Here is a 14010-nt window from a genome sequence, read left to right on the forward strand (position 1 = left end):
AGGAGCTGGTCAATGACATGAAGAGAGCTGGTACTACAGTTTCAAAGGTCACTGTTGGTAGAACACTACGCCGTCATGGTTTCAAATCATGCATTGCATGGAAGGCTCCCCTGCTCAAGTCATCACATGTCCAGGCCCATCTGAAGTTTGCCAATGACCATCTGGATGATCCAGAGGAGGCATGGGAGAAAGTCATGTGGTCAGATGAGACCAAAGTAGAACTTTTTGGTCTAAACTTCACTCGTCGTGTTTGGAGGAAAGAGAAGGATGAGTTGCATCCCAAGAACACCATCCCTACTGTGAAGCATGGGGGTGGTAACATCATGCTTTTGGGGTGCTTTTCTGCGAAGGGGACAAGACGACTGCACTGTATTAAGGAGAGGATGAATGGGGCCATTTATTGTGAGATTTTGAGCAACAAAATCCTTCCCTCAAAGCATTGAAGATGGGTTGTGGCTGGGTCTTCCAACATGACAACGACCCGAAGCACACAGCCAGGATAACCAAGGAGTTTCAACGTAAGAAGCATATCAAGGTTCTGGAGTGGCCTAGCCAGTATCCAGACCTAAATCCAATAGAACATCTTTGGAGGAAGCTGAAACTCCATGTTGCTCAGTGACAGCCCCGAAACCTGACAGATCTAGAGGAGATCTGTGTGAAGGAGTGGGCCAAAATCCCTGTTGCAGTGTGTGCAAACCTGGTCAAGAAGTACAGGAAACGTTTGACCTCTGTAATTGCAAACAAAGGCTTCTGTACCAAATATTAACACTGATTTTCTCAGGTGTTCAAACACTTATGTTCAGCAGTGCAAGACAAATAAATTCTTTAAAAATCATACAATGTGATTTCCTGAATTTTTTTTTTAATTCTGTCTCTCAGAGTGCGAATGCACCTACAATGTGAATTTCAGACCCCTCCATGATTTCTAAGTGGGAGAACTTGCAAAATCACAGGGTGTTCAAATACTTCTGATCCTCACTGTATATATATATTTGCATTCCTGAGTAGGGGGCGCGTGCATGCATGTGCTGCTCTGTCCATGCTATCATTTGCGGCTACAGATGTCAATCACCGGGTCCCGGACGGAGATTCCCCAAGATTGCCAAGTAACACTGACAGGGGAGATACCCTTCGCTGGAGCAGTGGGTCCTGGGTTCCTCCTGGTGCACAACAATGCCCGGCCTCATGTGGCGAGAGTATGCAGGCAGTTCCTAGAGGATGAAGGAATTGATACCATTGAATGGCCCCCACGCTCACCTAACCTAAGTCTAAAAGAACACCTCTGGGCAGGGGCGGACTGACCATTTGGAAACTCGAGCACTGCCCGAGGGCCCGGGGTGAGTAAGGGACCCCATGAGATGCCCCTGGTACCTTTTTCATAGGCTTTTTTGAGTTTGGGCAAGGACACAGGGGCCCCATGATCCCCTATTGCCCGGGGGCCCCATGAGTTGTCAGTCCGCCCCTGCCTCTGGGATATCATGTTTCAGTCCATCCAGGTTTCACCTCAGACTGTCAGGAGCTCAGTGATGCCCTGGTCCATATCTGGGAGAAAATACCCCAGGACACCATCCGTTGTCTCATTAGGAGCATGCCACGACATTGTCAGGCATGCATACAAGCACGTGGGGGCTATACAAACTACTGAGTACCATTTTGAGTTACTGCAATGAAATGTCAGCAAAATGGACTAGCCTGCTGCATCATTTTTTCACTTTGATTTTTGGGGTGTCTTTGAATTCAGTTCTCTGTAGATTGATAATTTTCATCTCCATCAAACAATAGGGCATCTTTACGTTCCTAACACATTACCCAGTCCATATCAGTATAGATATCCAGCATGATTTTTTTCCCCATTGAGATCTGATGTGTTTTCAAAGTGTTCCTTTGTATATTCAATGTGATTAGTAGGCAGCTGTTTGTAAGAAATGTGTTCATTGTATGCATTTGTAATAGACATGTGTACCAGCATATTGGAACTTCACTTTATGTGACTGTATTGCAGTTTTACAGAACTAGTCACAGAAGTAAATTCAGTTTTGGAATGAAACACAACGCTGCTTCTGTCAGTTTTGTTAGCTAGCCGTCGGCTAACCATTAGTAGACAACATAGCCTTTGTTCTTACAGGCAGTCCCTTAGTTACAGACACCCGACTTACATAGGACACACTTAAGAACAGAGTCAGCATGATGTTACGCTTGTCCCAGAAATCGGCGGGTGGCTATCTTGCTCCTTAGAATTTTTTTGGCTGGATTTACACTTAAAAAATGTACCTGTTCCAACTTACATACAAATTCAACTTAAAGTGTTACTAAACCCACAACAGTAAAATCAGTCTGTATATGCAGTAAAGCATGCTTGTTATACTCATTGTAGAACGTAAGGGGGTAATCCTCTGCATTGTGTAAAAATGCTGTTTGATCCTGACTTCTGTGATCCCCTCCTTCTTCCAGGCTCCCCCTCTTATCTCCTCATAAGATATATCATGTGGAGTCACTCTGCACATGCTCAGTATGGTGTTTATTGCTGGAGAGGGTTTTTTTTTTTAATTTTGGGAGAGTGCATGTGATCAGCAGAGGGCCAATCAGCACTATCCAGACAGAGGTCAGGGGTTCTGCATCCTCCTACAGCAGAAAGAAAACCCCTCCTACAAGCTTTAACATGTGCTCTGCTGGACACTGATAGATGTCAACAAGACTGCTCTTAACTGCTGATGAGAAAAGGTATTTAACAGTTTATACTTACTAAAATAATTGCATTTCCATGTTCTGTGTACTGTGGGAGACCAGATATAGTGAATATAGTAAGAACAAACCTACAGAACCTATTTTGTTCGAAACCCGGGAACTGCCTGTATTTGCAAAGTGCATAGCACAGCACAGCTTCAGATGTCTGCTATGCAATGTTTCTTCTGCAATAAAGTACACTTACCTGCCTATTCACAGCCCTCTGTGGAATGTACACTGAGCTGCGCATCTCAGTTTACATTTCAGCATATTGCCAGTGTGCCAGGATGACTGCACTCCCGTGCATGCATGTGAGTGATGCCATCCCATGCTGGCTAATCAAAAGGCCAAAGACTGACACCCAGAAGAACCCAGGGAATACATGCACACGGTGCCAAGGGACCATTGGAACCAAGGTAAGTACTTATGCTCTTAGTTCTGCTTTAACCCTGACAGGGGTGCTTACGATCAGCTTTTATTCATTTATAGTAAACCCTTTATCCCAAAAGGAAAATATATATATATATTTATTGCTGTAACTGCATAAAAAGTGTTAGCTGGAGTTTGGCTTTAAACTGACCACCAGGAATTCAGCCATTCTTTAAAATGTGCCAGATTACTAGGGGTTACTGTAAGTCCAATGAAGTGTGTTTCACCATGCGGACTTACCTGTTTAAGCCTCGGGGAGCATTGCTATCATTTATATACACTATATCTATCACTACAGTATCACTATATTCTGATGCTGGACCCTCTGTTTTCATCTTCTACAGCTGCAGGGACTTATGCAGACCATCCCTACCCTCCTCCTGCTCAATCAGAGAGTGCTTCATATTGCGTAAACCCATTCACAGTGCCATCCAGTAATGTCAGGGTGCTGTCAGTTCTGGTCACAGTGCTCCCTTCCATCTTCTCCTGGTCTTCCTTCCGGCTTTGCTCTGTTCTGCAGCTTGAATGGCTGGGCTGTGATTACGTAACTCCCATGTATGCGCACAGGTGTTACATCATCAAGGAACAGAGGGGTGCCTTAAATGTATGCTGAGCTGTGCATGCGCGGCTCACAGTACATTACTGCTCACAGGAAGGGAGAAGGGTTTATGACAGTAGAGACCAATAGGGTCCATTCTATCATAATAACCCTACCTGTCAATGGTTTATTTTTTATTTTTTTGTTTAACCACTTGCCCTCCTGAGGATTTCTCCCGCTTCCTCACCAGGCCATTTTTTGTGTTACGGAGCTGCGTTACTTTAGCTGACAATTGCGCGGTCATGCAATGCTGCACCCAAATGAAATGTACATCCTTCCCATTTTGGGTGACTTTCTGCTTTAACAACATCCCAAATGCAGATCGCAAACGCAGTGTATTAGCCTGAACCAGATTGCACTGTACCACTGTACCATGCGATCTGGTGCCATGTGTTTTTGAAAAGTAGTGCATGCGCTACTTTTTGTGTGATCCAGTGTGATTTCATTTCATTCAAATGAATGAGCTGAACATTGCACCACACTGGAAAGCAGACCACATTTCTGTGCGATTCAGGTGTGGACCAGCCCTTAAAGTGAAATTAACCGCTTAAGGACCGCCCTTTAGCAGATATACTGCTACAGGGCGGCACCTGTGCACAGAATCACACACACACACATATATATGTCAATTTGCATTTCCGGGTAGGGGGCTCACACAAGCTGCACACACGCCCTACCCCTGCCGCCATTCGCGGCTGTGGATGCCAAACACCGGGCGCCTTGTGATTACCGAGCATCTTCGATGTGGAGGAAGATTGTTTTGTTCACAAACAGTCTTCCTCCCTATCAGCTCAGGCCCACTGCTCTGGATGGCTATGCACAGCACAGCCATCCTGATTAGTGTGCTTACAGTGAAGAACACACCCCCCGCCCCCTAGTAAAACACTTCTAGCACACAGTTAACCCTTTGATCAGCCCTCACATTAACCCCTTCCTGCCCAGTGCCATTAGTACAGTGTCAGTGCCTTTTTTTAGCACTGATCACTGTATTGGTGTCACTGGGGATGTCAGTGACACCAAGTCAGTTCCCCCCAGTGTCAGAATGTCCGCAGCAGTCCTGCTATAAGTCGCTGATCGCTGCCATTACCAGTAAAAGTAAATGAAAAAGAAATTCCCAGTATATATATAGCCATTTGTAAACGCTATAACTAAGCTCCAAGGAGCAGGTCCCTCCTAACCCTCTTGTATTGTTGCTGTATTGTCTCCCTTTATATTGTAAAGCGCTGAACAAACTGTTGGCACTATATAAATCCTGTATTATAATAATAATAATAACTTTCACATAAACCAATTAATTTACACATATTGGGATTTGTTTTTTAGCAAAGACACAGAATACATTTTGGCCTAAATTTATGATGAAATTTGATTTTTTATATTTTTTTCACTGGACATGTTTAACCACTTGCCCGCTTGAGGATTTACTCCCCTTCCTGACCAGACCTTTTTATGCTGTTCAGCGCTGTACTATTTCAACTGATAATTGCGCGGTCGTGCAATGCTGTACCCAAACGAAATTTGCATCCTTTTTTTCACACAAATAGAGCTTTATTTTGTTGGTATTTGATCACCTGTGCACTTTTTATTTTTTGCGTTACAAACACAAAAAGACCTAAAATTTAAAAAAAACTATATTTTCTACTTTCGGCTATACAAAATATATAGTAAACTCAAAGTTAGTTATAAATTTAAGCCAAAATGTATTCTGCTCCATGTTTTTGCTAAAAAAAATCCCAATAAGTGTATATTGATTGCTTTGTGTGAAAGTTATAGCATCTACAAACTATGGTATAGATACTGCAATTTACGCCATTTATTGCTATACAGAGCTGCACTAGTTTAACTGACAGCTGCACAGTCATGCAATTCTGTACATAAATGAAATTTTTGTCCATTTTTTTACACAAATAGAGCTTTCTTTTGGTGGTATTTGATTACCTGTGTTCTTTTTATTTTTCGTGCTATAAACAAAAAAACCCCTAAAATTAAAAAAATATATATTTTCTGTCATAAAAAATATTTTAAAAAATTCAAATTTCGTCATAAATTTAGGCCAAAATGTATTCTGCTACATGTTTTTGGTAAATAAAAATACCAATAAGTGTATATTGATTGCTTTGTGTGAAAGTTATAGCGTCTACAAACTATGGCATAGATAATTTGAAATTTACACAGCTTTTACTTTCTAACTGCCTAATACATTTCTTGAGGTGCTAAAATACCAGGATAGTACAAACACCCCCAAATGACCCCTTTTCGGAAAGTAGACACCCTAAGCTATCTGCTGAGATGCATATTGGGTCCATGGAAGATTTCTTTATTTTCACAAGTTTTTTTTTTTTTGTACAGAAAGTTGTCATTTAAATTATATATTGCTCACAAATGCCATGGGTATATGTGGAATTACACCCCAAAATACATTCTACTACTTCTACTGAGTATGGGGATACCACATTTGTGAGAATTTTTGGGCGCCTAGCCACATACAGGTGCCTGAAATTCAATGACCACTTTGAAAGCCTGAAGGTGTGTAACTTCATTTCACTTCCTCACTACCTATCACAGTTTCGGAAGCCCTAAAATGCCAGGATAGTACCAAACCCCCCAAAATGACCCCTTTTTGGAAAGTAGACACCCCAAGAAATTTAAAAAGAGGCATGGTGAGTATTTTGCAGATCTCATTTCTTCTTACAAGGTTTTGGAATATAAGAAAAAGAAAAGAAAAAATATGTTTTTGTGTTTTTTCTTCATTTTCCAAAAACTTGTTGCAACAAACAAGACCTGCAAAATACTCACAATGCTTCTTATCAAATTCCTTGGTGTGTTTACTTTCCAAAAAGGGGTCATTTGGGGGGGGGGGGGGTTGGTGCTATCCTGGCATTTCAGGGCCTCCGAAACTGTGATAGGTAGTCAGGAAGTGTAATGAGGAAATAAAGCCCTTTAAAAGCCTGAAGGTGCTTATTGGATTTTGGGGTCCTGCATTTGGCTACACTGCCAAAAAGTCTCTCACATGTGGTACCCCCATACTCGGGAGAAGTAGCAGAATGTATTTTGGGGAGTAACTCCACATATACCCATGGCATGTGTGAGCAAAAAATTATTTAAATGACAACTTTGTGTAGAAATGTTTTTTTTTGTCATTTTCCAAAAACTTGTGGTAAAAAAATTAATTCTTCTATTGATTCAACATGCCTCTCAGCAAATAGTTTGGGGTGTCTAGTTTCCAAAAAGGGGTCGTTTTGAGGGGTGGGGGCATTTTATGCCCAGCATTAGAAGTTTATGCCACACATCACTCACTCTTCTAACCACCTGAAGACCAAACCTTTTCTGACACTTTTTGTTCACATGAAAAAAATCTGTATTTTTGCTAGGAAATTAATTTGAACCCCCAAACATTATATATTTTTTTAAAGCAGACACCCTAGTGAATAAAATGGTGGGTGCTGAAATTGTTTATGTCACATAGTAGCGATTTTTCAAACACAATTGTTTTGAAAAAAATACACTTTTTAAAATTTTAATGCACAAAAGCACAACATATTGGCCAATTATTTGGTAAAATATAAAAGATAATGGTATGCCGAGTAAATAGATACCAAACATGACATGCTTTAACACTGTGCATGCTCCGTGCAATGGCGACAAACTGCATACATTTTTAATATCTATAGGCAACGCTTTAAAAGCCTTTACAAGCTACCATTTTAGATTTATATTGGAGGTCTAGTGTTAGAATTACTGCCCTTGATCTGACGTTCACGGTGATACCTCACATGCATGGTGCAACTGCTGTTTCCATACTGGCACATAGTCAACACTCATGCACGCAGGTGCACGCATGCGTGAGTACTTTTTTTTTTATTATTTTGATTTATATAATTATTTTTACACTGTCCCTTTATTTTTTTTTGATCACTTTTAATGCTATCACATGGAATGCAAATATCCCCTATAACTTCAATGAGTATTGTCATATATTCTTTTTTGAGAAGTTTGGGATCTATCAGATTCTGGACATCTCCTCTGCCCTTACATCATCTAATCAAACCAAGATCAGTGTGATCAGATGCTTTCCCAATTTACAAATGGCGCTGTTATATCCTGCAAAACTGAAGTGATGAAATGCTTGTAGCTTCTGATTTCTTAGACTATAGAGATGATTGACACCTTTCCGGTCTTCAATCAGCTCTATGGTCAGCTGGCAGAAACACCGGCTGCATTCTCAGGTTTCCCCGATGGCACGGGACTGCCCAAGAAGGCTGTGAAAGGCAGCAGGGGGGATCTTCTCCCGCTATTTGTAAAAGCAATCCTGCAGCTAATTAGCCACTAGGATTGCTTTTACATGAAAGCTGATCGCTGGCTGAAAAAAACGATACCAGGATGATGCCTGCAGGGCAGTGAAGGGGTTAACTGGGGGGGCGATCAATGGGTTAAATGTGACCTATGTGTGTTCTGTTAGTGTAGTGCTTTGTACTTACTTTTTCTGTCTTCCCTCTCTGGGATGGAATGTGCCCAGGCAGAGAAGATTGGCATCATATCCTGTCCTGTGTAACTGTCAACACAAGACAGGATAGGACAGGGACCGATCATCTGACTTCAGTAAGACATTACTGGCCAAAGGCGAATCATGACACCCGCGGGTCAGCAGGGGTGCGTGTGCCCCCCCCCCAACCTGGGAAAACCACGGGAGTGTGAATCACGTGTATATGCGTGATTTTGCACAGCGGTGCCGCCCTTCCGCAGTAAAAGTACTGTGCCTGGTCGGCAACCAGTTAATAGAAAAAAGTCAAAAATATTGTTTTTTTTTCTCAAAATTGTCGCTTTTTTTTTCATAGCACAGAAAATAAAAAACGCAGGGGTAATCAAATACCACTAAAAGACCGCGCAATTGTCAATTAAACTAAGGCAGCTCCGTAATGCAAAATAACAGCCTGGTCAGGAAGGGAGGTAAATCCTCAGGAGGGTAAGTGGGTAAACAAGCTGAAGTTAGAAGCTGATTGGCTGCCATACACAGCTACAACCAGATTCTCAGTGCTCCAGTTTCAGTAACTCTCCCCCACGGTGCGAGGTGACCCAGCACCGCCTGTAGTCGTGTTAACAAGCACCACAGAGGAAACACTCCTTCTCGGACTTCTCCACGTAGGCGGAACCGGCAGCCTGACGTCATACCAAAGGTGCCACCCATAGGGAAAAAAAATATGGGAATAGAGAGGCGTGGTTACAACGGTAAACCTAGGAGACGGTGGGTGTGAGCCCCTGGCCCCGCCTCTCCTCGTTTAACAATGTCTCACTACCTGGCGACCTCGTACAGCCCCTGACGTCATTAAGGAGCTGAAAAGAGTACGAGCGACCGACAAGTGGGCGTGTAGGGATTTAGGAATGTGGGCGGGAGGGGGCGCGGTTAGCGCAGAAAAACATAAACGTTCCAGGCGGCGGGGCGGGTCTAGCCGGGAGGAGGGTGTGGTTTGGCCGGTTCTGGGTTGCGCACTCTCCGTCGCTCGCAGTCTCTTGTTAGTCGCCGTAGAGGCACCATCCGGGCAGGGAGTGGAGCGGGCGGCTTGAGGATCACAGCAGAGCAGGGTATATGAAGAAGAATGGATACTTCTCCTTGGCTCCTCTGATATCCCACGACTCCATGTGTTCGCGTTCCAGTGACAGGAGAGCTGCTTCCTGGCACACCCCCCCCATCCCTGGCTAACTTCTGCTGCAGAACTTTCCAGTGTGACAGCCTTCTTATGACTGTGTCATTGTATAGGACAGATCGTCAGCTCTTCGGACCAGCAGGATCCCACTGACTTCTATCATCTATTGGCTGCACGTTGTCACCAGCCTGTCATCTGATCCCTATGGCTAGTATCTGTGAGATCCCTTCCATAACTTCCTATATGTGACAGTTGTGGTTTGTACCTGGAAATGTCCTGTATTGGTGCTGTGTGCATGCTGATTGGCCCCCTCCCTGGCTGATCTATGGAGATCTTCTTCTTCTTGGTGTAGATTGGGCTGTTTACCTGCAGATCTCCTCCTTACTAAGTTGTCTGATCTATCCTAGGAGTGGTCCCTTGCTTGGGATGACCCATGTGTCCATCTCCAGTAGCCTGGTGACATATCCCTTCATTGGGATGCATTGATTGTATGTATCCTTGTCACCAGATATGTTGATCGGTTAGAATTGGTTGGATCTCACATCGTTCAGATCGTTGCCAGCCAGCAATATGGCTTTGTTTTGCTGCTACATTGTATTGCGATCTGTTTACATGTTGTGACAGCTGCCTGTCATAGATTGGGGTTATGTGTAGCCCATTCAAACGCTGTCACTGATTAGAGCATTCCTCTCTCTAACTGACTCCATCACATATTTTGGATATTTGAAGTCATTGGCTGGAAGTTTTTTGTTTGTTTTTTTTTTGGTTAGCGTTCCCATTCTGTTCTTGGTGGTGGTGGGCTCAGTCCTGGTTTTCCCGCATGAGGCACCATGTCCAAGACCCTGAAGAAGAAGAAGCACTGGCTAAGTAAAGTGCAGGAATGCGGCTTGTCGGGAGTGGGGGGTGACCCTAGTGCTCTCCTGGAGATCCGCGGGGGCGCTGAACTCGGGGAGTTCCCTTATTTGGGCCGCCTACGGGAGGACACGGCCAGCTACATCGCCGGCAAGGTACCCAACCAAGGAGATGTACTGTTGGAGGTGAATGGCACACCGGTCAGCGGCCTTACGCATCGAGATACGCTAGCAGTGATCAGGCACTTCAGGGAGCCCATCCGGCTAAAGACCGTCAAGCCTGGTAAGCGCGTTTAAGAACTTGTTCTGCTTTGCACAATGCTGTGATATAAAGTACTGTATAGATGCTGACATTTCATTTGTACATTTAGTATATTAAAGCGAATGTTGCATGAAAATGCAAGGTTCGCTGATATCGCTGCCCCCCCCCCCCAGTTGCTTCATAAAAAAATACACCGTGAAACTATGAAAGAAGAGGGGTCATTCACACTATTGTAGGTGCGATGCCACTGACAGGGCGCTTGCTGTGGTGTGGTGCCAAAGATGTTCCATCCATTTCTTGATGCGTTAGGCAGCCCATTGAAATGAATGGGCTACCTTAATGCTGCGCACAATAAAATGCGTGCTCTACCGCACTGCAACACGTAAAAAAATGCGTGCTCTACCGCACGGCAACACAAAAAAAGTGTGCTCTACCGCACTGCAACACATAAAAAATGTGTGCTCTACCGCACTGCAACACACAAAAAAAGTGTGCTCTACCGCACTGCAACACATAAAAAAGTGTGCTCTACCGCACTGCAACACATAAAAAAGTGTGCTCTACCGCACTGCAACACATAAAAAAAGTGTGCTCTACCGCACTGCAACACATAAAAAAAGTGTGCTCTACAGCACGGCAACACATAAAAAAATGTGTGCTCTACCGCACTGCAAAACATAAAAAAATGTGTGCTCTACCGCACTGCAACACATAAAAAATGTGTGCTGTACCGCACTGCAACACATAAAAAAATGTGTGCTCTACCGCACTGCAACAGGTTAAAAAATGCGTGCTCTACCGCACTGCAACACGTTAAAAAAAAATGCGTGCTGTACCACATTGTCGTAGGTCAGCTGGCACTTAGTCCTTTTTTTTTAAGAAAAAAAAATAAATTCTTGCACACTGTTAGGAATCACATATTAGGCCTGAAGATTACGAGCATACAGAATTTGGATTGGCTGTGCATGGCGACCAAACCGCTTCCAGCTTTCATTTTCAAAGTTTAAAGGATAAGTTCACCTTTCATAACATGTTACAGCCATATTCAGGGTGTAAACGTGGCCTCTGCCCCCTGGCCGCGTCACTCATTCACAGTCCTTTGTGAATGAGAAACTACAAGTCTTGACAGCCTTAGTGGGCAAGCAGATCTACTGACAGGTCTACAGGACGTGCATGGCATCAGTAATCTGCTGATCATGAGTGCAATGGTATTCATGCTTCTGCAACCAAAAGTAATAAATTCACATTTTTTTACCTGCAAATAAATATGCATTCATTGTTTTTGGTAAAAAGGTGAACGTATCCTTTAAGGGCTTGCTTACACTAGCATTGCCTTCAGAAGAGTGATCCGTTGTGGGTCACTTCTCAGAGGGTGTTTGACAAGAGGTCAGGAGGTGTTATGTTGCCTCCTCCTCGCCTGATTAAACCTCCAAACGCCCATACCACATGCCACAGTCGCATACATACGAGGCAGTTGCGGAGTGGCCGCGGCACGTGTATACCCCTTTACGACTGCCTTTGCAGCTTAGGCCCCATTTGCATCTCGGCATAGCGAAAGTATGCGAAACATGTGCTTCAACACGACGCGCTTGCAATGTCGTTATTCCTTAACAGCACCCCAAATGTGGCTAACAGTCACTTGTCTTGTCATGCGTTGCAAAGTGCTCTTGGCTTGGTGCCAAAATTTGGTACACAAGCGTCCTTGGCACATTTTCAGTGAGAGGAAGGCCCATTGAAATAAATGCTGCTTCTATAAAAAATGCACAAAAAAGCAATGCAGGAACATCGTTCAGATGTGAACAGGGCCTAAGGGGGAGCGTGTGAGGGGTGGTATAAACACAGCTGTGTGTTTTTACTGCCCTCCAACTGCAAGTGTAAAGCTGATTGGTTACTATGCACATCTGTTGCAGATTCTGTCTGCTCCAGTTGTAGTAAATTCACCTGTGTATATTTTCTGAAAGCAGGGACCCTGGAGAATAAAATGGTGGTAGGTGCAATTTTTTTATGTCACCCATAGTGCAAATGTTTATCAGACCCATATTTTTGGTAAAAAATCCACTAAGGATCATTTTAGTGCTCACAAACACAATATGGGTAAAATGTAAAGATGGGTTTACATCAAGTAGATACCAATAATGTCAAACCTCCAAATTGCACCCACCCGTGAAATGGCGAAGAACTATGGTATCCAAAATTGTTCACAGGCAATGCTTTAGGTTTCATGTACATGAGCCTACTCTGACCGCCAGCTGCTGGGAAACGCAAATCGCGGCAAAAACGCGGTACCGTGATTGCCGCTTTTTGCTGAGTTTTGTACCGCGAGTACTAAGTGTCATTCCTTTCTGCTGCTTCATTCCTCTGCTATCAGCATGAGTCACTTCTGACAAGGTTTCCTGATGCCAAGAGAAAAGATGGTGGTAGGAAAGACCTCCAGCAGACAGCCTGAGCTCTGTTCCAGTGTCCCTTTCCTCCCAATCAGCTCTTACCTCTGCAGAGTGTAACTTCAGCTGCCTGCTTTTCAGAGCTGAGAGATCCTGTGTAAATTCTGCACTTTGAATAGATGCTCTAGACAGACAGGTACAACTTGATGTAGGAGGATTTGTTTCAGCTCTGGGTATCTTCTGAGGCCAGTCACTTCAATGCATATATTTAATGGTTTACAACCAATTTATGGGTTATTTACCCTGGCAGCCCTTGCAGTCCTTCTAAAAAGTGATCTGCAGTGCATTGCTTTTCAGAGCCCGCTGAATGCTACAGGAGGTATTTGTTACAGCTAAGTACAGATGACAGTTTACATAGAATTTTACACACACCCACACCAGTCCCTGCCCTCAAGGAGCTTAGAATCTAAGGTCCCTAACTCACATTAATATTTACTATGGCCAGTTTATATGGGTAACCTACCAGAAAGTCCTTGGCGTGTGGGAGGAAACCAACAAAGGCACAAATTCCATGCAGGTAGTGTCAAGGTTGGGATTCAAACCGACAACACAGTGGCTAAATGGTTAGCATTTCCGCCTGGCAGTACTAGGGTCGTTGGTTTGAATCCCAACAATGGCACCACCTGCCTGGAGTTTGCATGTTCTCCCTGTGCCTGCGTGGGTTTCCTCCAGCTACTCTGGTTTCCTACCACACTCCAAAGACTTGCTGGTAGGTGAATTGGACCCTGTCTAAATTGGCCCTAGTATGTGTATGTATGAATGTGAGTTAGGGACCTTAGATTGTACACTCCTTGAGGGTTAGGGACTGATGTGAATGTACAATATATGTATGTAAAGTGCTGTGTAAATTGACGGCGCTATATAAGTACCTGAAATAAATAAAACCCCAGTGTTGCCAGGTAGAGGTGCTAACCATTTAGCTACTGCTGCCCCATATACAGGTGTAGGTTTTGTCGTGGCCATTAATCAAGGCATCGCGACCACAGTATGTGTACAGCTCCATCTGACTGCTATGTTCGGTTCGGTTAGGCTAGGTTCACACCTATGCAGTTTGCGTTTGATC

General features: G+C 43.8%; 1 protein-coding gene across 4 annotated transcripts in view; it reads left to right on the plus strand.

Moving 5' to 3' along the window:
- Window positions 1-9245: 9245 nt before the first annotated feature.
- Window positions 9246-14010, plus strand: part of MAGI3 (membrane associated guanylate kinase, WW and PDZ domain containing 3) — a 489943-nt gene continuing 485178 nt past the window's right edge. For 3 of the 4 annotated variants that reach the window (XM_089681065.1, XM_089681066.1, XM_089681067.1), the window contains exon 1: window positions 9247-10527. In XM_089681065.1, coding sequence (XP_089537191.1) covers window positions 10224-10527 — 304 coding nt within the window. In that variant the 5' untranslated portion in view covers window positions 9247-10223. Of the gene's footprint in view, window positions 10528-14010 lie in introns of all 4 variants that reach the window. The other variant, XM_089681068.1, reaches the window with a different exon arrangement.

This window comes from Staurois parvus, unplaced genomic scaffold, assembly GCF_062004578.1.
Source record: "Staurois parvus isolate SC_StPar_1 unplaced genomic scaffold, SC_StPar_1.0 ptg000258l, whole genome shotgun sequence".
NCBI lineage: Eukaryota > Metazoa > Chordata > Amphibia > Anura > Ranidae > Staurois > Staurois parvus.